Consider the following 20932-nt stretch of genomic DNA (forward strand, 5'->3'; position numbering starts at 1 on the left):
TACCCCGACTTCAGACAGCAGCAGCCGTGGGCAATGGTCTGCTCCCAGGTCCTAAAGTCTATCATGACGCAAATTCTTTGTGCAATTCCTTTGTGCACTAGTAGCAAAAGATGTGTGCATGCGCACCTTAGAGGCAACATTGGCAGCAATTCTGAAATTACTACCTTTGAGGTCCTGCTTTTTAGCTTCCTTCCCAGCTCCCTGTATTTCCTCTTTAGGGTCTCATCCCTTTTCCTAGCAATGCCATTGGTATCAGTGCTTAGCATGACTTCTGGCTACTCTTCCTCCCCCTTATGAATGCTGTGAACTTGATCTGAGATGTTCCTGACACCTGGGAGGCAACATACCATCTGGGTGTCTCTTTCACATCCACAATCTCCTGTCTTTTCCCCTGACTATTGAATCCATTATTACCACTGCTGTCCTCTTCTGCCTCTTTTCTTCTGAGCTACAGACCCAGACTCAGTGCCAAAGTCCTGATCACTGTGGCTTTCCCTGTTAGGTTGCTCCCCCTCTTCTGCCCCTGTCCTCAGCAACAGTATATAAAGCAATGTACCTGGGTACTCAGTGCTCAGTCCTGCTCAAGGGTTTCGGCCTGAAACGTCGACTGTACTCTTTTACACAAAATACTGGAGGGAAAAAAAAACTGAGGCATAGATTTGAAAGGGGTGGAGGAAGAGAAGAGAGAAACGCCAGGCGATAGGTAAGACTTGGAGGGGAAGGAATGAAGCAAAGAGCTAGGAAGTTGATTGCTGAAAAAGATAGAAGGTCATGGATGAAAAAAGGGTGGGGAAGAGCACCAGAGGGAGGTGATGGGCAGGCAACGAGATAACATGAGAGAGGGTCAAGGGGATGGGAAATAGTGAAGGGGGTGGGGTGGGTGGAGGCATTACTGGAAATCTGAGAAATCGATATTCATGCCATCAAGTTGGCAGCTACCCAAATGGAATATAAGGTGTTGTTCCTCCAATCAAATGTGGCCTTATCCTAACAGTGGAGGAGGCCATGGATTGACATATTGGAATGGGAAGTGGAATTAAAATGGGTAGCCACTGGGAGATGCTGCTTGTTCTGGCAGACAGAGCATAGATGCTTGGCGAAGCAGTCTTCCAATCTACGTCAGGTCTCAACGATGTACTAGATGTCACACTGGGAGCACTGAACACAATATATGACCCCAACAGACTCTGGGGTGAAGTGTCACCTCACCTAGAAGGACTGTTTGGGGCCCTAAATGGTAATGGCCCTTCACCATTTCCCATCCCCTTGTCCCTCTCTCATGTTATCTCCTTGCCTGCCTGTTGCCTCCTTCCCGCCCTTTTTTCTTCCATACCTTTCTGTCTCTTTCACTAATCAACTTCTTAGCTCTTTGCTTCATTCTTCTCCCTCCAAGTTTCACCTATTGCCTGGTGTTTCTCTCTCCCTCCCGCCCCCCACCTTTCATCTATTCCTCATCTTTTTTTCTCCAGTCCTGCCGAAGGGTTTTGGCCCTAAGCGTCAACTGTACTTTTTTCCATAGATGCTGCCTGGCCTGCTGAGTTCCTCCAGCATTTTGTCTGTGTTACTCTGATACTTTTCTGGTTTTAGGCAGAGCCGTTGCAATACCAATCTATGCTGCATCTGATAGGATGCTTTCTGTGGTGGATTTGTAAAATTAAGTGACTGTCATTAAGGAAGTACTGAATTTCATTAGCCTTCTAAGCAAATAAAAGCGCTGGTGTGCTTTCATGTGATTGGACCAGGATAATTTGTTGGTGACATTTACACCTAGAAACCTGAGCTACCAACCTCCTCCACCTCAGCTTTGATACAGACAGGGGTATATTCTGCACCCTATACCCTGAAGTCAATGACCAGCATTTCCATTTAGCTGACATTGAGGGTGAGGTTGTTATCTTGACACCATGCTGCAAACCTTCCTATTTCCGTCCTGTACTTTGTTTCATCATTGTTTGAGATCTGGCCCACTACAGTGGTGTTATCTGCAGACTTGTAAATGGAGTTTGAGTAGAATCTGGCTATCCAGTTATGAGTGTGGAGGAAGTAATGCAAAGACTGAGAAAGCAGGCTTGTGGGGCATTGGTGTAAGGATAATATTGGTGAGGTCAGGTCTGTTTTATCCGTGTCTTGAGGGAAATCTTGATGCCTGCTGTGGCCCTGAGTTTGTAACTGGCAGTTAGGAACAGACCGTGCAAGAATCTGATAGACTTTTAGATTATAAGGCAATAGAGTGTTATGGGTCAGTACAGCTGCAGAGTGCTGTAAAAGATTAACCAGGAATTTATTGAATAGTATGGGGAGAGGGCTATTGCACAGGACCAAAAGAAGCTGCATAGGGTTTTAAATCCAGTCAACTCCGTCTTGGGTACTAGCTTACAAAGTACCCAGGACATCTTCACGGAGCGGTGTCTCAGCCAGGCAGTGTCCATTATTAAGGACCTCCAGCACCCAGGGCATGTCCTTTTCTCACTGTTACCATCAGGTAGGAGGTACAGAAGCCTGAAGGCACGCACTCAGCGTTTCAGGAACAGCTTCTTCCCTTCTGCCATCCTATTCCTAAATGGATATTGAATCCTTCGATACTACCTCACTTTTTTTAATATACAGTATTTCTGTTTTTTGCATGTTTTTTAATCTATTCAATATACATATGCTGTAATTAGTTTACTTATTATTATTGTTTTTATTTTTTCTCTCTCCTATATTGTATATTGCATTGAACTGCTGCTGCTGAGTTATCAAATTTCACGCCACATGCCGGTGATAATAAATCTGATTCTGATGTGATATCAGATTTTTAGTTCTGAGGGTTTGACAGTTTAGTGACTGAGCGCCTGTTTTCTTCAAACTTGGGTGGGGTTGGAAGGAACAGTACAATGTTGAGGGCCACTTGCCTAGAACTGAAAGAATATTTCTTGGAACTGTAGAGTAGATGCAGTTTTTCTCCTCTCAAAACCACGTCTTCTATCTTTAAGTGCAATGTTATCAATCCTGTTCCTAGCTCTTTCTGTAAATTATTTTCTCCCTCAACTATCTATCCATTTCTGTTGAATATCACCTTTGAAACTGCTGCTGCCCTTTGTGGGCAGAACTCCAGATCATGATTACTCTACAGAATAAGTTCCAGGACTGTGAATCCTTGGAATTTTTAGGGAGCTCTAAGTTTTCAGACATAGCGTAATAAATTTTTGTATTGCAAGAGAATCGAGATGAGACGTTTGGGCAGCAAAATTAACTTGAGCTCAAAGATCTGCTTCTCATGCATAGCAGTCAAATAGCAAGAAGCATCACCATTTATTCTATTTTTAAAAATTATATATAGCATCCATAGAGAGGGAGCTAGTAACGTTTTAGATAATATATTTGAACTGGAACAAGTTAAAATCAACGGGTCTTAAAATGCAAAGAGGAAGAGGAGGAAGAAGCAAAAGGAAAATTGTAATGTAGTGGTTAAATGTAATGTGACATAGAGATGGTGCAAGTCAAAAGAAAATGTGAAGACAAGTTATCAAAAGATGGATTGAGAGCTGTAAATGGGAATGTCAGATGATTTCTTTAGCTAGAGAGTGAATCTGTGGAGTTCTTTGCCATTGGTGGCTGTGGTGTCCAAGTCATTGTGTGTATTCAAGGCAGGGGTTGATAGATTCTTGATTAGTCAGAGCTTGAAGGGATATATAGTGAAGGCGGGAGACTGGGGCTGAGAAGGAAAATGAATCAGCCATGATAAAATAGAGGAGCAGACTTGATGGACCAAATGGCCTAATTCTGTTCCTATATTGTAAGGTCATGATTATTTCTTCAATATTATCATCATACTGATTTCAACTAATTTAAGTGCAAATATTTATATTTCAAAATAAGAACAATACAATAAAAAATACTGGAGTGGGATTTCCTGGTGGTGGCTGATGGAGTAACAGCAATCTGCAGTTGCTCCAGCACAAGTTATCTTACCATTTCCAACCTGTCTCGAAACTTTCTTAAGTGTAATATTCTTTCATTATGGCTATAAGGAGGGCTAGAGGTACTAAAAAAGATGATTCCCCTGCTTCTTTGGATTTTATTATGGTGCAGCACCCCCTAGCCAGTCTCGGTTGCTCGGCTCGCTGTCGTCTAGGGCAACAGCCCTCAGTCCCGCCAAACTGGGAAATCCATTTGTGTGGATGCTCTGTGATGTACCCCACCCCGCCCAAGTAACAGACAATACACCAGATACGATTAAATGATTTACAGTTTATAGATATTACTGGAACTATATAACTAACAGAGAATAAAATATTAAAGGAAAATAAAAGGCGGCACACTTATCAAAGTTCAATCTCTTCGTGCACAAACAGTTGGAGCTCAGGGCCCTTCTTCTTCACCCTGCGACCCCTCGGATCATCTTGACCGGCCGCCTGGGACCAACAACGGTGGTCGACCAGACGCCCCACACGAGTCCGTCTCCTCTCCTCGTTGAATGCCCCGCTCGGGGGCTGACCCTGTTAGCGGACTCACAGCACCTGATCCATCCTCTGTCTCTCTCTCCCGCCTTCTCTCCCAAATCCCCGCGCATACAATATCTTCAAATCTTCAAATACACCAAAAACATAACAACTATCCTAATTGGTTCGTAACATATTCTTATCACACTCTAACCCAAAACAAGCATTTCTGAGCACTCAGTTCAGCGATGCAAATCCCCCCTCTCCACTGTGTCTCATTCAGATTGACGACCTGGGTTTCCATCCCCAGGTCCACCACCGTCTGTTCCAACACCAGGAAGCGCAACTGGTATGTCGGGTCAATTTTCTCACATTGCACTAAACTCCTCCGGCCACAAACTCCTCTGCATGTGACACTTCGCTTCTTTTGCCTGGGCTCAGCCACTTGCCTTGCCTCATAGTCCTCCCCCCCCCCCCCCCCCCAGGCGAATCCAAGCTCTCGGCGGTCATCCAGATACGCCAAAACTCCACACACCTTCACTTCCCCCATGGTCTTCCTCATGCCCCGCAGGAAGGATGCAGGGGCTCCGGATATGCCCTTGGGCATCTTTTCGGATCAGAAGAATCCTAGGGAACTAATAACGGCTGTCTTCGGCTCGACAGCCGCACTCCTCAGGATCTGGCAACATCTACTCCTCAGATCCAGCAATTAAACCACGTCGCATAATCCACACACACGCTGCCTTCATCTTCCATGCCGCCAGGGTCTAGTTGCCGCGACCTCTCTCTCACTGAGGTGTCTTCAGCGGTCAACTCCCCTCCCTCGTGGTAGTTCGGAACGTCTACTAAGAGGGTTTCACCCCCAGTTACTTTCCCCAAGCCGTACCGCCGCTGGGTCTCGTTGAAATTTGGTACCGGCTCAGGGCTGCTACACACGTCCTCAGAAGCAACTCGACACACTGGGTGCCCAGACAATGCCCCCATGAACTCCAGGGTCATTAACCAATCATCGTCTTCTGGATAACTACTGGCACTGGTACCCAAAATCTCCAGTGCCCTTGCGGTTGTCAAGGGTAAATGCTTCAGATACCGGTTGTAAAACGAACTGTACAACAACTTGACCTGCGCCCCGGGGAAGAGGATGGCTTTAGCATTGCTTCCCTCTATCCGTAATGACACCCTGGGGCGTGGTCCCTCTAAGCCTTCAGGAATAGGGTCTTTTCCTTTCGGAAGTTCATTGGTACATTGCTGGGAACGTGCTTCCCCAGAGAGCCCAAGCCGTTCCCCCACTGGGCCTCCACGAAGTTTCCCGACACCCCTCTGATCAGCTGAACAACTGAAGGAGGGGCTGATCCCCTGAAATGATCCCCCTGGCACTGCAAGCAATTTAGCCGCCCTCCTAGCCAGAGAAGACATACTGAAAACTTACCCCCTCTTTCAAATAACTGATAGCTGTCACTACGGTGTAAGTGAACCTGACAGCTCTAACACCGTCACCAGCCCGCCTACTTAAACTTTCAACCAATCCCTGTTGCTCTCCTTCAGCTGAGCACTGCCACTCATCTAACAACTGTGAGATCGCTCTGCGCACATCTCGCACGCCTCCACCCCTCTTGGGGTGGACAGTATCCCAAACGCCAGGTGGAGCTTGCCAGAGCTAGAACATTTATTCGCAGACACTACCTCCAAATCAGACCACTCTTCCCTCTCTCTCCCAACAGCATGGACAGCCCCTAGTGCCACCTCCAACTTGTCAATGCTAGTCTGAACTCGAACAAAGACCTCACCCACCACACATACAGCAATAACCAGCAAATAACCCACAGAGACACACATTACTGATTTAAACAGGGCCACCACACAGCATACCAGAAGATCCAATCCCGGACAAAGCCCCCACAATGTAGCCCCCCCCGGCCAGCCTCAGGGTCGCGCGGCTTGCTGTCATCTAAGGAAACAGCCCTCAGCCCCGCCAAACTGGGAAATCCGTTTGTGTGGATGCTGTGTGATGTACCCCACCCCGCCCAAATAACAGACAATACACCAGATACGATTAAATGATTTACAGTTTATAAATATTACTGGAGCTATATAATTAATTGAGAATAAAATATAAAAGGAAAATAAAAGGCGGCACACTTATCAAAGTTCAATCTCTTCGTGCACAAACAGTTGGAGCTGAAGACCCTTTTTCTTCACCCTGCGACCCCTCGGATCACCTCGACCGGCCGCCTGGGACCAACAACGGTGGTCGACCAGACGCTCCACACGAGTCCGTCTCCGTCTCCTCTCCTTGTTGAACGCCTTGCTCAGGGTCCGACCCGGTTAGCAGACTCACAGCACCTGGTCCATCCTCTGTCTCTCTCTCCCGCCTTCTCTCCCAAAACCCCGTGCATAGAATATCTTCAAATACACCAAAAACATAACTATCCCAATTGGTTCGTAGCATGTTCTTATCACACTGTAACCCAAAACAAGCTGCTAGCGCAAGAACTTTTTCAGCGTTTAACATAACAAAGAAGCTTTCCCAAGTATAACATAACAAAGAAGCCATTTTAATTAGCCTAAGCAGTAACATAAAAGACGAAACCCCCTTACACTCTCCCCCCACCAAACAAAGTCATGTCCTCATGACTTCTAAATGACTCGCCAACCAGTCCTGCAGACACACAACACACACATACACAAATACACACAGTGACAGTGGACCTTACGCCGTCCCACGAGCGCTACATAAGCCAACCTATCTGGGAGCTTCTCAACCCTCCAAGACCTCCGTACCCCCTCACCTAAACCCTAAAGGCTCAGACACTACTAGGGATACCTCGGGCCTGCCTGCCAACTCCTCTCTCACTCAGGCCACCATTCCAACTCAGAGCCCCTTGTCCCGTGTCCGGGGCCCCACTCCTTTTCCTTCCTGGTCCTGCTGTAACTCAGACTGCCCACAGCTGGGCGTTCCCCCTACACCTGACTCAGTGGGAGAAGGGCCAAAGGTCTCTTCCTCAATCACGGGGAAGTTAGCGAAAAGCAGCAAGTACCACATATCCAGCACATCATCCTTCGAATCTGTATTTTTCCTCATTCCCTCGATTGGTAGCTGCTGTTTAAGTTTCTCCAAACTGAAACATTTAGCCGGGGCTACCCCTTCAGCTTCCTGCAGTCGAGACGTCAGCTTCTTCGGGGACTCCTTCAACTCTCGCCGCAGCCTCAATAGTTCTGACTCACGGTTCTTGACCATCTCAGTCTGGGACGCAGTTACTCCACCAGCTTTCTCCACCCTGACCTGAAAAGCAGCAGTTAAAGGATGTTCAGCTTCCAGTTTCTTCTTCCTGATGATGTCTTCCAGGTCAACTTTCAGTTTTTCCACTTCATTTAATCTGTTGATAGTCATCTTCAGGTTCCTTTCAAGTGTCTGCCCCTCTTTTCCGAGATCTGTCCTCTATTTCTTCACCTCCTCGGGAGTGTAGTCAAACTTCCCTCCCTGGGCTCTCGGTTTTCTATTGGCCTTAGTCAGAACACTTCCTTAATCTTCCCCAACTTGTCAGTCTTCCAGTCTTTTCTGGATCGATGTCTTGAATTTCTGCTGATCCCTTCGAAGGTAGGTCATTGTTTCTTCTTGCTGGATTAATTCATCAGTACATGACCGCAGTGTTGGCTCGGAATTCCGTTGCTCCTTCTTCACGTTGACGAGCGTGAATTCCAAGTCTGCAATGGTCGTCCCACAAGTATGGCACTCAGTCTCCAGCCGGCATTTCTGAGCACTCAGTTCAGTAGTGCAAATCCCCTCTCCCCCCTGTGTCTCATTCAGATTGACGACCTGGGATTCCATCCCCAGGTCCACCAACGTCTGTTCCAACACCAGGAAGTTTAACTGGTATGTCCGGTCAATTTTCTCACATTGCACCAAACTCCTCCGGCCAAAAACTCCTCAGCCACTCGCCTCACCTCAAACCCCCTTACAATGGATTTGCTGCAAAGTCGTACATGAGAAGCCTCTGAGAAGTTTCAACAATTCAGCTCTGAATTTAAACAAATAGATGGTAAATTGGGTTCTATTCAACAAACTCTTAATGAACACGATAAACGTATAAAAAATGAAGAAATTTTGTCGTCTCTGGAAATGGAAGTGGATGAATTGCAGAAGCTTTGTGAAAAGCAATCGAAGTCCAATGAAAAGTTAAGACAGAAGATTATCAACCTAGGAAATAGAAGTAGAGGGAACCACCTATGGGTTCTGGGTCTCGAAGAATTAATCGAAGGTAATCATCCTATGGAGTTTTTTGTAAACTTTTTGCAAGAGTTATTTCCGGAGATTTTGATAACTGTGCTTATGAGCAATTGAGTTCACAGATCTCCTGCGTTTAGACCTCCTAAGGGTCAGAGACCAAGATCAATAATAATCTGTTTTCAGGAATTTAAAACAAAGGAACTCTTTAATTCGTGAATCTCGACGAAGAGGCATGTTTGATTATAATGGTCGCGAGATTAGAATTGTCGAAGATTACTCGCCTGAGGTTACGCAGGAACGTGTTAAGTTAAAGGAGTAACGTCCGAGCTTTTCAATAAGGGTTTCAAGCCTTCCCTTCGCTACCCAGCCCGACTCAGAATCACACTTACAGACGAATCTTTCGAATGGTTCCGCTTGACTGTTGAAGCACAAAGGTTTTAAAAATCTGACGGCTAGCTGTTTAGTTTCTCTTTGCATGGAGACTCAAGATTAAATGAGGAGCTTTTAATTTGCAAATCCAGTGGAAGGGGCATGATTGGTTATCAGGTGGAATATTAAGGTTCTCGAAGATTATTCGCTTGAGGTTATGCAGGACCGTGCTAAGTTTAATCAAGTTTTGTTGGATTTTTTTTTAAACAAGGGTTTTAACCCATCCCTTGGCTACCCAGTTTTACTGAGAATCTCATGAAAGCTGGATCCTTCAAATGGTTTCATTTGAATGCTGAAGCATAAAGATTTTTAAAATCTGAAGGCTAACTGCTTGGTCTGTTTTTCCATGAAGATACAAGATTAAATGTTTAATGTCTTTCTGTATGAATAATTGTATCTTTTACTTTTGGTAAACCTTTGTAACTAATTTACTGTCATACTTTTTAATACTATATTTTTGATATACGAGAATTGAATCTCTTGTTTGGATATTGTTTAGTCTAGGTTGGAATATAAAAAACCATGAAACTAATTGGAGTGATCGCCAGGTTTTTTTGGGGGGTTGTCTGTAGTTGTAGATGCCAATTTTTCTATTGGGCGGTTTTCTTTTTTTGGGGAGGTGGGCGGGGGTATGGTTTTTTTTTCCCCTCAGAAGCTGTTTTCAAATTTTTAGCCAACTTATTGCTTGGTTACCATTTCTCAAAGTTTATGGCTTGGTTTTTAACTTACATTTTAACCCTTACTTTAAATAATATTAAAAATGGGCCAAACTATTAATTTACCTAGTTTTAACGTGAAAGGGTTAAATAACCCTGTTAAACGTAATAAGATTTTTGCTTGTATTAGGAAACTTAAGATCCCTGTTATTTTCTTAACAAGAAACTCACATACGCAAATGTGTTAATCTATGTTTTTTTAGCTGTTGGAATGGACTTTGTTTTTACTCTTCTTTTCAGGCCATATCTAGAGGAGTTTTGATTCTTTATAGATAGTACACTTTCCTTTGTCCAACATAAAGTAGTGTGTGATACTGATGGATGTTTCGTTATAGTTTCAGGAAAACTAGATAACAAATTAATAGTATTTGCAAATATGTATGCCCCAAATGTAGATGATCCAGGATTCTTTGAGCCTTTTTTTTCATTTTTACCAGATCTGAATCTTTATTCTTTGGTGATGGGAGGAGAATATCTTTAAAACTCACTGGTCTTCCTCAAACCAACAGATTTTGGCATTTTAATACAACTTTGTTATCTCATAAGGAATTTTAAAAATTTCTAGAGAAGCATATTTTGTTTTTTGAAGAAAATAAAAAGGAAGAGACTTCTAATCTTATTGTATAGGATACTTTCAAGGCCTATATTAGAGGAAAAATTATTTCTTATACTGCGAGTGTTAAGAATAAAGCTAATAAAGAACTGAATGAGCCAATCAATTGAAACAATTAGATCAAAAATATGCTATAGCTCCAGATCCTGTTTTATATAAAAGACGTGTTGAAGTTAAAACTAAATGTGATCTTCTGTTAACATATCCAATTGAAAGTCAACTTCTTAAAGATAAAACTCAATTTTACATTCACGGAGATAAATCAGGCAAAGTATTGGCCAACCAATTAAAAACTTCAGTAGTTAAATGACAGATTAAAGACATTTGGAAAACTAATGGTGATAGGACAATTGATCACTCTGAAATAAATGATACCATTAGAGAATTCTATTCTGAACTTTATAGTTCTGATTCCCCTAAAGATAATACTGTAGTGAATAATTTTCTAGATTAATTAAATATCCCTGCAATTTCTGCAGATAATTGCAAACAGATGGATCAACCCATTTCTTATGAGGAAATCGCCGAGGCTATACGTTCATTACACTTGGGGAAGGCTCCGTCCGGGTCCAGATGGATTTTCTGGAGAACTTTATAAGGCTTTTTCTTCATTAATTATACCACAGATACACTTAGTCTTTTTGGATTCTTTCAAATTGGGTAGTTTGCCTCAATCTTTTTATGAAGCTTCTATTTTGCCTATCCTAAAAAAGAACAAGGACCCAGCTGAGTGCTCTTCATATAGACCAATTTCATTACTCAGTGTTGATACTAAAATTCTTTCTAAAGTTCTGGCTTGTAGGATTGAAAATATTTTACCTTCTGTTATTTCTGATGATCGGACTGGATGTATTTAAAAACCGACATTCCCATTTTAATATATGCCATGTATTAAATGTTATTTACTCTCCTTCTCAGGAGATATCGGAATCTGTGATATCCTTAGACCTCTTTCAATATCGTTGATTGGATGAATTAATTCTATTAAAATGAATATTCTACCTAAATTTATATAACTTTTTCAGGCTTTCTTTTACCTGTTTTTATTCCTAAATCCTTTTTTGACTCTCTTGAATCTACTCTATCCTCCTATATATGGAAAAATAAACGTCCTTGTTTAAATAAAGTTCGTCTTCAAAAACCTAAAAAGTCTGGAAGTTTAGCCTTAACTAATTTTAGGTTTTATTATTGGGCAGTTAATATACGACATCTTAAGTTTTGGCTATATTATATAATCGTGTAGACTATCTGGTATGGGTTTCTTTAGAAGCTAACTGTTAATAAATTTTCTATTATTTCTCTTCTTGGATCCTCACTTCCTTTATTTGTAAGTAAACTAACTGATAATTTAATAGTTAAACATACTCTGAGATCTGGATACAATTTAGAAAACATTTTGGTTTATTGAGATTTTCCCTTTCTAGTCCCGTTTATTCTAATTTTTTTTAAACCCTCCATGACTGATTTAGTTTTTAAAGAATGGGACAGGTTGGGTATTAAATGTTTTTGGGATCTGTTTGTTGGAGGAAATCTTTTCTCATTTAAAAATATAGCTTACCCAAAACTCACTCTTTTAGATATCTACAAATCAGAGACTAAAATCTCAATTATGCACATTTCCTATAAGCTCAAACAAGAACTTACTAGACGTAATTTTTAATTTGACACCTTTTCATAATGGTTCAATATGTAATATTTATGATATGTTACTGGAGACGAGGAATGTTCCTTTAGACAAAATTAAGAATCTCTGGGAACAAGATTTACAGACGTCAATATCTGAGGAAACTTAGAATGAAATTTTTAAATTGGTTAATACTTCATTGCTATGTGCTTGCCATTCCCTCATTTAATTTAAGGTGGTACATAGAGTCCATATGACTAAAGATAAGCTTTCTCGTTTTTGTTTGGATATATCTCCCTACTGTGACAGATGTAATAATGGAGAAGCTTCATTAATTCATATGTTTTGGACTTGTCTGTGTCTAGAAAAATATTGGAAGGAAGTTTTTCAAACGTTTTCTTTACTTTTCAATGTCAATTTTAAGTCTAATCCTCTGACGGCCCTATTCGGTATTGTTGCAGGACAAGATGTCAAGCTGAAGACATCTGATTTACATATTTTGGCCTTTAGCTCTCTTGTAGCCAGGAGGGCACTTTTGTTTAAATGGAAAGATATTTTTCCTCCTGCTCATGCTCAATGGTTATGCAATGTTATGTCATGCTTAGATTTAGAGAAGATTTGTAGTTCAATTTCTGAATCTCGTCAAGACTCTCAAAACATTGTGGGGACCTTTTCTGAATTATTTTCAAAACTTTCAAAACCCTCAATTCGTTGTTTAAATTCAGATGTTGGCTATTATTAATTTTTTTTTATTATACAAGAAGGTATTTTACCTTTTTTCTCCTTAATAAGCAGTTTTGGTAGGGGTTAGACTTTTTTTTTGTAATAAGTTAGTATATTTCTATATAACTATTGACTAACTTACATGAATATGGGGTAATGAGATTGTTGTTATGAATAGATATAATGTAGTTGGTAGTTTTTAAAATCCTTTTTTGACCTTTTATATACACGGTCTTGTACTCTGTATTCTTCTATGTAGAAACTAATAAAAATATTGAAAAGGTACTGGAGCATCATTTATTAAATGTGTAATGTACAATGTAAAGATTCTATCAACCCTTTTTCCCAGGGCTGAAATGGCTAGCAAGGGAGGGCACAGTTTTAAGGTGCTTGGAAGTAGGTACAGAGGAGATATCAGGGGTATGTTTTTTTACGCAGAGAGTGGTGAGTGTGTGGAATGGGCTGCCGGCGATGGTGGAGGCAGATACGATGGGGTCTTTTAAGAGACTCCTGGACAGGTACATGGAGCTCAGAAAAATAGAGGGCTATGGGTAACCCTACGTAATTTCTCAGGTAAGGACATGTTTGGCACGGCTTTGTGGACTGAAGGGTCTGTATTGTGTTGTAGGTTTTCTATGTTTCTATGTTGCAAGTACAGAATAAAACTATTTCAATGGTTGAGCACCGAAGGTAAATATAGATTGATTTCTTATAGTTGCCCTTCTGTATGCCTCTTGCAGGGTTCATGAAAGCTTTGGGGAGTTTGGACACTATTCCTTATGGGTGAGAAAGGCTAACCGGAGTAATGCGAGTGGGACAGTGACCTGTAACGTCATTACTGACAAAGCACCCATCAACAGCAATCTTCGTATGTACAAGTGTTGCTTCATTTTACCTTGCTTAAAGTGGGAAGCGGAATATTCTTTATAGGAAGCGAAGAAAGAGAGCTAGCATTTTAATCTGTTTTAGAGGGAATTCTGTCAAGAACAGGAACAAGGTATTTCTATTTAACACAAGATTAGAGCAGGTTTTCTTTATACAACAATATGCAGAATGTATACTTAGTGGCCACTTTATGAGCTACCTCCTGTACCTAACAAAGTGTACACTGAGTGTATGTTCATGGTGTACTCCTGCTGTAGCTCATTCACTTCAAGGCTCGATGTGTTAAACATTCAGAGATGCTCTTCTGAATACCACTATTGTAACATATGGTTATTTGAGTTACTGTCACCTTCTTGTCAGTTTAAACCAGTCTCACCATTCTCTTATCATCTCCCTCATTAACAAGGCTGCTGCTCACAGAATGTTTTCTCCACACCATTCTCTGTAAACTCTAGAGAGTGTTGTGCATGAAAGTCCCAGGAGATCATTAGTTTTTGAGATACTCAAATCACTCTGTCTGGCACTAGCACTCATTCACGGTCAAAGCCATGTAGATCACATTTCTTTTACATTCTGATGTTTGCTCTGAACAACAACGGAACCTCTTGACCATGTCTACATGCTTTTATGCATTGAGTTGCTGCCACATGATTGGCTGATTAGATACTTACATTGACTAGATAGATGTACCTAATGAAGTTACCACAGTGTATGTGGTATGTTTCAGATCCATACACTACAGGCTGGTACGATATACTTAAGTCAACTATAAGCATTTGTACAAACCTGTTTTTTTCCCTCCTGGTTTATCATTTTTTCTCCCCGTTCAGAATTTCTTCTACAGTGCTTTATTGATTCAAAATTAACTTGTTGTGTTTATCCCACAGCGATTTTATATGCATTCCTTGCCTTTGTTGGAATCGTCCTTCTCATGTGTTTTGGACAGTTCATACAAGGGTAAGTGGTATAATTTAAGAATTACTCAATGAATGAATTTTTGGTGTTGTATAGAAAAATCATGTCTTTGATACTAGCTGGTGCCTACAGTTAGTCTCCTGACTGTACTTCACAAGCTGTGAATCTATTTAGTATGTCCTGTAAAACAGACTCCTCTGGTAAGCAAGATTGTAAATTCTGATATACATTTGTATCTCCATTTCTACAATTTCTCTCAATCTTTTGTTATCAGTAAGCTTTCAAAAGCTGTCATAGATTCTTTTTCCTTCACTGTTTCCTGGTTAGCCATTCCACATCCTAATAACTGTCTATATAATTTGTTGCTGTGGTATATTTAAAGCGGAGGTGAATAGGTCCTTGATTAGTAAGGGCATCAAAGGCTATGGGGAGAAGGTGGGCGAAGGGGTTGAGAGAGACAGTAAACCAGCCACGATGGAATGACGCAGCAGATTCAGTCAGCTTTGTGGCCTAATTCTGATCCAATGTCTTATGGTCTTGGATGACTACTTCTATGATTAGGTTTGCACCTTGTTAACTGCCAACTAACCGTAATTTTTCCCAAACTGTTTAATTAAATTTCTTTTCTTTTGATCCCCTCTGTTGGAATTTCATTTTACAATCTTTATCCAAACAATTAAGCTTAGTTTTTCAGTTCCACTTGCCTTAATAAACCATTTCTGCTCTTGACCAATATCCAAGCATCAGCTGTTTGTACTGAAGTATAGTTAAAGGGGTTTGGGATTTAGACTACTCTATCTGTGAATACCCTGCTGATTTTGCAGTTTCTATAACTAGAAATAGGTCCTTATGATCCTCCATTGTTACCACATTTTTCCCAATTATTGAAGTTTTTAAAAATGCCTTCATGAGGGGATATGATGGCACACGGGTGAGATAGTCTTCCTCTTAAGTAACAATGAAATGCTGCAAGGCATGTATAAAAGGATGTCACATTTGAAATATAGTTTAATTGGCTTCCGTTGAACTTCAGTCAAAATTAGTTAGATGCTCGCATGTATAGTGTCTCTATTCTCCCCCTATGCTCTCATCCAATCACCTTAAAAGTATGCCTACTTGTATCAACTATTTCCACCTTGGGGAAAAAGGTGGCAGCTTTCCACATTATCAGTGCCTCTTATCATCTTATACAGTGCATTTCTATCAAGTCTCACCCTCCTTCGCTCCAAAGAGAAAATCCATAGCTCATTCTACCTATCTTATAAGACATGATCTATAATCCAGGTAGTAGATCCCACAACAGATCCTTGCGGAACATAAGTGGTTACTGACCTCCAGGCAGAATATCTCCATCTACTACCACCCTCTGCCTTCTGAGTACAGGCCAATTTTGAATCCAGTTACGTGACAACTAGTATCATCCACAGTGCCTTTCAAAAGTCACCCCAACCGCCCCCCCCAACCCCGGAAGTTTTTATGATCAACAGTTTTTGTGTCAAAGGGAAAGCAGATTTCTACAAAGTGATATAAATTAATTACAAATATAAAACACAAGATAACTGATTTAATAAGTATTCACCCCCTTAATATGACACACCAAATCATCTCTGGTGTTGCCGTTTGGTTTTTAGAAGTCACATATTTGGTTAAACGGAGATCACCATGTGCAGTCAAGATGTTACAATTGATTGCAGTAAAATTATACCTGTGTCTGGAAGGTCCATCTGCTGGTGAGTCAGTATCCTGGCAAAAACTACATCATGAAGACACAAGGATACTCCAAGAAACTCAGCGAAAACGTTATTCAAAAGCACAAGTTAGGAAATGGGTACAAGCAAACTTTATTTTATTTATGATTGTCTACAAACTACAGCGTAGAAGAAAAAGAATCAATAGTATAAATAGAAGGATCATTGCAATACAATACAGACAAAAATAGCAATAAAACATAGCTTAACAAATGAGCAAGTCACCCATATTAAAAATGAAAAAATAGAAAGGAAAGCACCCAACCCACCCACTATCCAACTCCAAGCCAACCATTATATTATAAGTATTTGAAAGGACATTTGAGATAAACTTTTATCACCCCAGAACTATATATTGTAGTAAAAAGAGAAAAGAATAATAGTTTTTTAAAAAGCAGCCTGCTACCTAATCAAAGAATCAAAGAAAGCTGGAAATGCAGGATCTGACTTTCAAGGGAAGAAAAAAATACACCTGTCAATCTAGGTGAGAATTATGAAAATATTCAAGAAAAGGTCCCCACACCTTATGGAACTTTATGTCCGAATTAAAAAGTGAATAGTAAATCTTTTCAAGATCGAAACAAGACATAATATCCCTAAACCATTGAACATAGGTTGGGGGAACTACATCTCTCCACTTAAGGAGTATTGCACGTCTAGCTAAAAGACAGGCAAAAGACAATGTTCGTTGTTCAGCTGGGATCAAATGCTTGTCAAGGTCTCGAGAAATACCGAGAAGAGCGATCAAAGGTTCAGGTTCCAAATGACAATTTAATATAGAAGATAAAGTTAAAAAAATATTTTTCCAAAGTACAACAGGCCCAATACATATGAATAAGGGAAGCCTCACCTCCTTTGCACTTGACACACCAGGGACTAATATCAGGATAGAACTTCGCCAGTTTGGTTTTAGACATATGAGCTCTGTGGATGACTTTAAACTACAAAAGACAATGATGAGCACATAAAGAAATTGAATTGACTGACTTAAGAATTGAATCCCAAACCTCGTCGGGCAAAGAAAAACCTAAGTGATGCTCCCAAGCAGTTTTAATTTTATCAGAAGGGGCTCATCTGAGATTCATAAATCTGGCACGAATAGTAGAAATTAAACCTTTACCCAAGGAGTTCATTTGAAGAAACAAGTCTACAACATTTTTATCAGGTTGTTCAGGAAAATGTGGTATTAAAGGGCTAATGAAATGTCTAATTTGAAGATACCTAAAAAAAAAAAATGAGTATTCGGTAAATTAAACTTTGTAGACAACTGTTCAAAAGTCACAAACCGATTGTCTATAAAAAGATCTTCAAAACGCCTGATACCTCTCCTACACTAGTCTTGGAATGTGGAATCCTGCATAGAAGGTTGAAATAAATGGTTGTGTAGAATAGGACTAGAAAGGGAAAAACTATAAAGGCCATGATATTTTCTAAATTGGCCCATATTCTCAGAGTATGCCTGATTACAGGATTAATAATAAATTTTGGCAAGTGGCAAGGAAATATAAATCCAAGTAAAGCTGGAATAGATAATTTCTTATAAGCGTTCAATTCCATTGACACCCATGTTGGACAAACAGACTGATTATAAAAGTAGGACCAAAAGATAATATTGTGAATATTGGCTGCCCAATAATATGAACGAAAATTAGGCAACGCCAAGCCACCTTCTCTTTTAGGCTTTTGAAGATGAGCTTTATTAAGCTGAAGCTGTTTACCCTTCCATAGGTATGATGAGGTAATAGAATCTAAAGAATCAAAAAAAACTTTAGGAATAAATATAGGTAAAGATTGAAATAAGTATAAAAATTTAAGAAGAATATACATTTTAATTACATTAATTCACCCAATTAAAAACATAGAGGTGACCACTGTGCTAGACTCTGTTTTGTAAAATTTAAAAGATTATTGAAATTCTCATCAAAAAGGTGATTATAATTCCTTGTTACTATAATACCAAGATAAGTAAAACAATTGTTTACTACTTTAAAAGGGAGATTTTGGAATTCTAATGCTTGTGCTTCCTCATTTATCGGAAAAAGTTCACTCTTATGTAGATTAAGTTTGTATCCGGATAACTGACTAAAATTTATTCAGAAGTGAGAACATCAAAGGTAAGGAGGTGGTTGGGTTTGATATAAAAAGTAACAAATCATCGGCGTATAGAGAGACTTTGTGCTCAAGACTGCCCCTCCAAATCCCAGTCAATTCAGTATGCAGCCCCCCGGCCACCCTCAGGGTCGCTCGGCTCGCTGTCATCTAGGGAAACAGCCTCGGCCCCGCCAAACTGGGTAATTTGTTTGTGTGGATGCTGTGTGAGGTACCCCACCCCGCCCAAATAACGGACATTACACCAGATGCAATTAAATGATTTACAGTTTATAGATATTACTGGAACTATATAATTAAAAGAGAATAAAATATAAAAGGAAAATAAAAGTGCACAAAAACCGTTGGAGCTCAAGGACCTTCTTCTTCACCCTGCGACCCCCTCGGACCACCTCGACCGGCCGCCTGGGACCAACAACGGTGGTCGACCAGACGCTCCACACGAGTCCGTCTCCGTCTCCTCGCCGAACGTCCCGCTTGGGGTCCGATCCCGTTAGCGGACTCACAGCACCTTGTCCATCCTCTGTCTCGCTCTCCCGCCTTCTGCCCCAAAACCCCGCGCATACAGTATCTACAAATACACCAAAACCATAACAACTATCCCAATTGGTTAATAGCACCCTCTTATCACCCTCTAAACCACAATAAGCTGCTAGCGCAAACTTTCTCAGCGTTAAAGCACAACAAAGCCGCATTCCCCAGATTAACATAACAAAAATGCCATTTTAATTAGCCTCCGCAGTAACATAAAAATCGAAACCCCCTTACACTCTCCCCCCCCACCAAATAAAGTCATGTCCTCATGACTTCTAAATAACTCGCCACCCAGTCCTACAGACACACAACACACACATACACAGATACACACAGTGACAGTGCTCCCCAAACAGTGGACCTTACTCCCGTCCCACGGGCGCTAAATAGGCCAACCTATCTGGGAGCTTCTTAACCCTCTGAGACCTCCGTACCCCCTCACCTAAACCCAAAAGGCTCAGACACTACTAGGGATACTTCGGGCCTGCTTGCCAACTCCTCTCTCACTCAGGCCACCACTACAGCTCGGAGCCCCCTGTCCCATGTCCGGGGCCCCGCCTCTCCTCCTTCCTGATCCTGCCGTAACTCAGACTGCCCACAGCTAGCCCTCCCCACTACACCTGACCCAGTGGGAGAAGGGCCAAAGGTCTCTTCCTCAATCACGGGGAAGTTAGCGAAAGGCAGCATGTTCCACATGTGCAGCACATCATCCTTCGAATCCGTATCCTTCCTCATTCCCTCGATCGATAGCTGCCGGTTAAGTTTCTCCAAACTGAAACATTTAGCCGGGGCTACCCCTTCAGCCTCCTGCAGTCGAGACGTCAGCTTCTTCGGGGACTCCTTCAACTCTCGCCACAGCCTCAGCAGTTCTGACTCAGGGTTCCTGGCCATCTCAATCTGGGACGCAGTTACGCCACAAGCTTCTTCCACCATGACGTGAAAAGCAGCAGTTAAAGGATGTTCAGCCTCCGGTTGTTTCTTCCTGAGGGCGTCTTCCAGGTCAACTTTCAGTTTTTCCACTTCATTTAAACTCGCAATAGTCACCTTCAGGTTCCTTTCAAGCATCCGCCTCCCTTTTCCGAGATCTGTCCTCCATTTCTTTACCTCCTCGGGAGTGTAGTCAAACTCTCCTCCCTGGGCTCTCGGTTTTCTGTTGACCTTAGTCAGAACACTTCCTTGATCTTCCCCAACTTGTAAATCTTCCAATCTGTTCTGAATGGACGTCTTGAGTTTCTGCTGATCCCTTCGAAGGCGGGTCATTGTTTCTTCTCGCTGGATTAATTCGTCAGTATATGACCGCAGTGCGGTGCAAATCCCCTCTCTTCCCTGTGTCTTATTCAGATTGACGACCTGGGTTTCCATCCCCCGGTCCACCACCGTCTGTCCCAACACCAGGAAGTTCAACTGGTATGTCGGGTCATTTTCCTCACATTGCACCAAACTCCTCCGGCCAAAAACTCCTCCAGATTTGACACTTTGCTTCGGTCGCCCGGGCTCAGCCACTCGCCTCGCCTCATAGTCCCCCCCAGGCGAATCCAAGCTCTAGGCGATCATCCACATACGTCAAAACTCCACACACCTTCACTTCCCCCATGGTTTTCCTCATGCCCCGCGGGAAGGATACAGGGGCTCCGGATATGCCCTTGGGCATCTTTTCGGATCCGAAGAATCCTAGGGAACTAATAAAGGCCATCTTCGGCTCAACAGCCGCGTTCCTCAGGATCTGGCAGCATCCACCCCTCAGATGCAGCACACTAAACCGTGTCGCATCATCCACACACACGCTGCCTCCATCTTCCACGCCGCCAGGGTCCAGTTGCCGCGACCTCTCTCTCACTGAGGTGTCCTCAGCGGTCAACTCCCCTCCCTCGTGGTAGTTCGGAGCATCTACTAAGAGGGTCTCACCCTCAGCTACTTTCCCCAAGCCGTACCACCGCTGGGTCTCGTTTAAATTCGGTACTGGCTCAAGGCTGCTACACATGTC

General features: G+C 41.8%; 1 protein-coding gene across 1 annotated transcript in view; it reads left to right on the forward strand.

The window, feature by feature from the left end:
- The window catches only part of hgsnat (heparan-alpha-glucosaminide N-acetyltransferase), a 77692-nt gene that overhangs the window by 20145 nt on the left and 36615 nt on the right, over positions 1-20932 (forward strand). The window contains exons 4-5 of the mRNA XM_072256338.1: positions 13498-13625; positions 14530-14599. Of these exons, the coding sequence (XP_072112439.1) occupies positions 13498-13625; positions 14530-14599 (198 nt within the window). The remainder of the gene's footprint in view (positions 1-13497; positions 13626-14529; positions 14600-20932) is intronic.

This window comes from Mobula birostris, chromosome 4 (assembly GCF_030028105.1).
Source record: "Mobula birostris isolate sMobBir1 chromosome 4, sMobBir1.hap1, whole genome shotgun sequence".
Classification (NCBI taxonomy): domain Eukaryota; kingdom Metazoa; phylum Chordata; class Chondrichthyes; order Myliobatiformes; family Myliobatidae; genus Mobula; species Mobula birostris.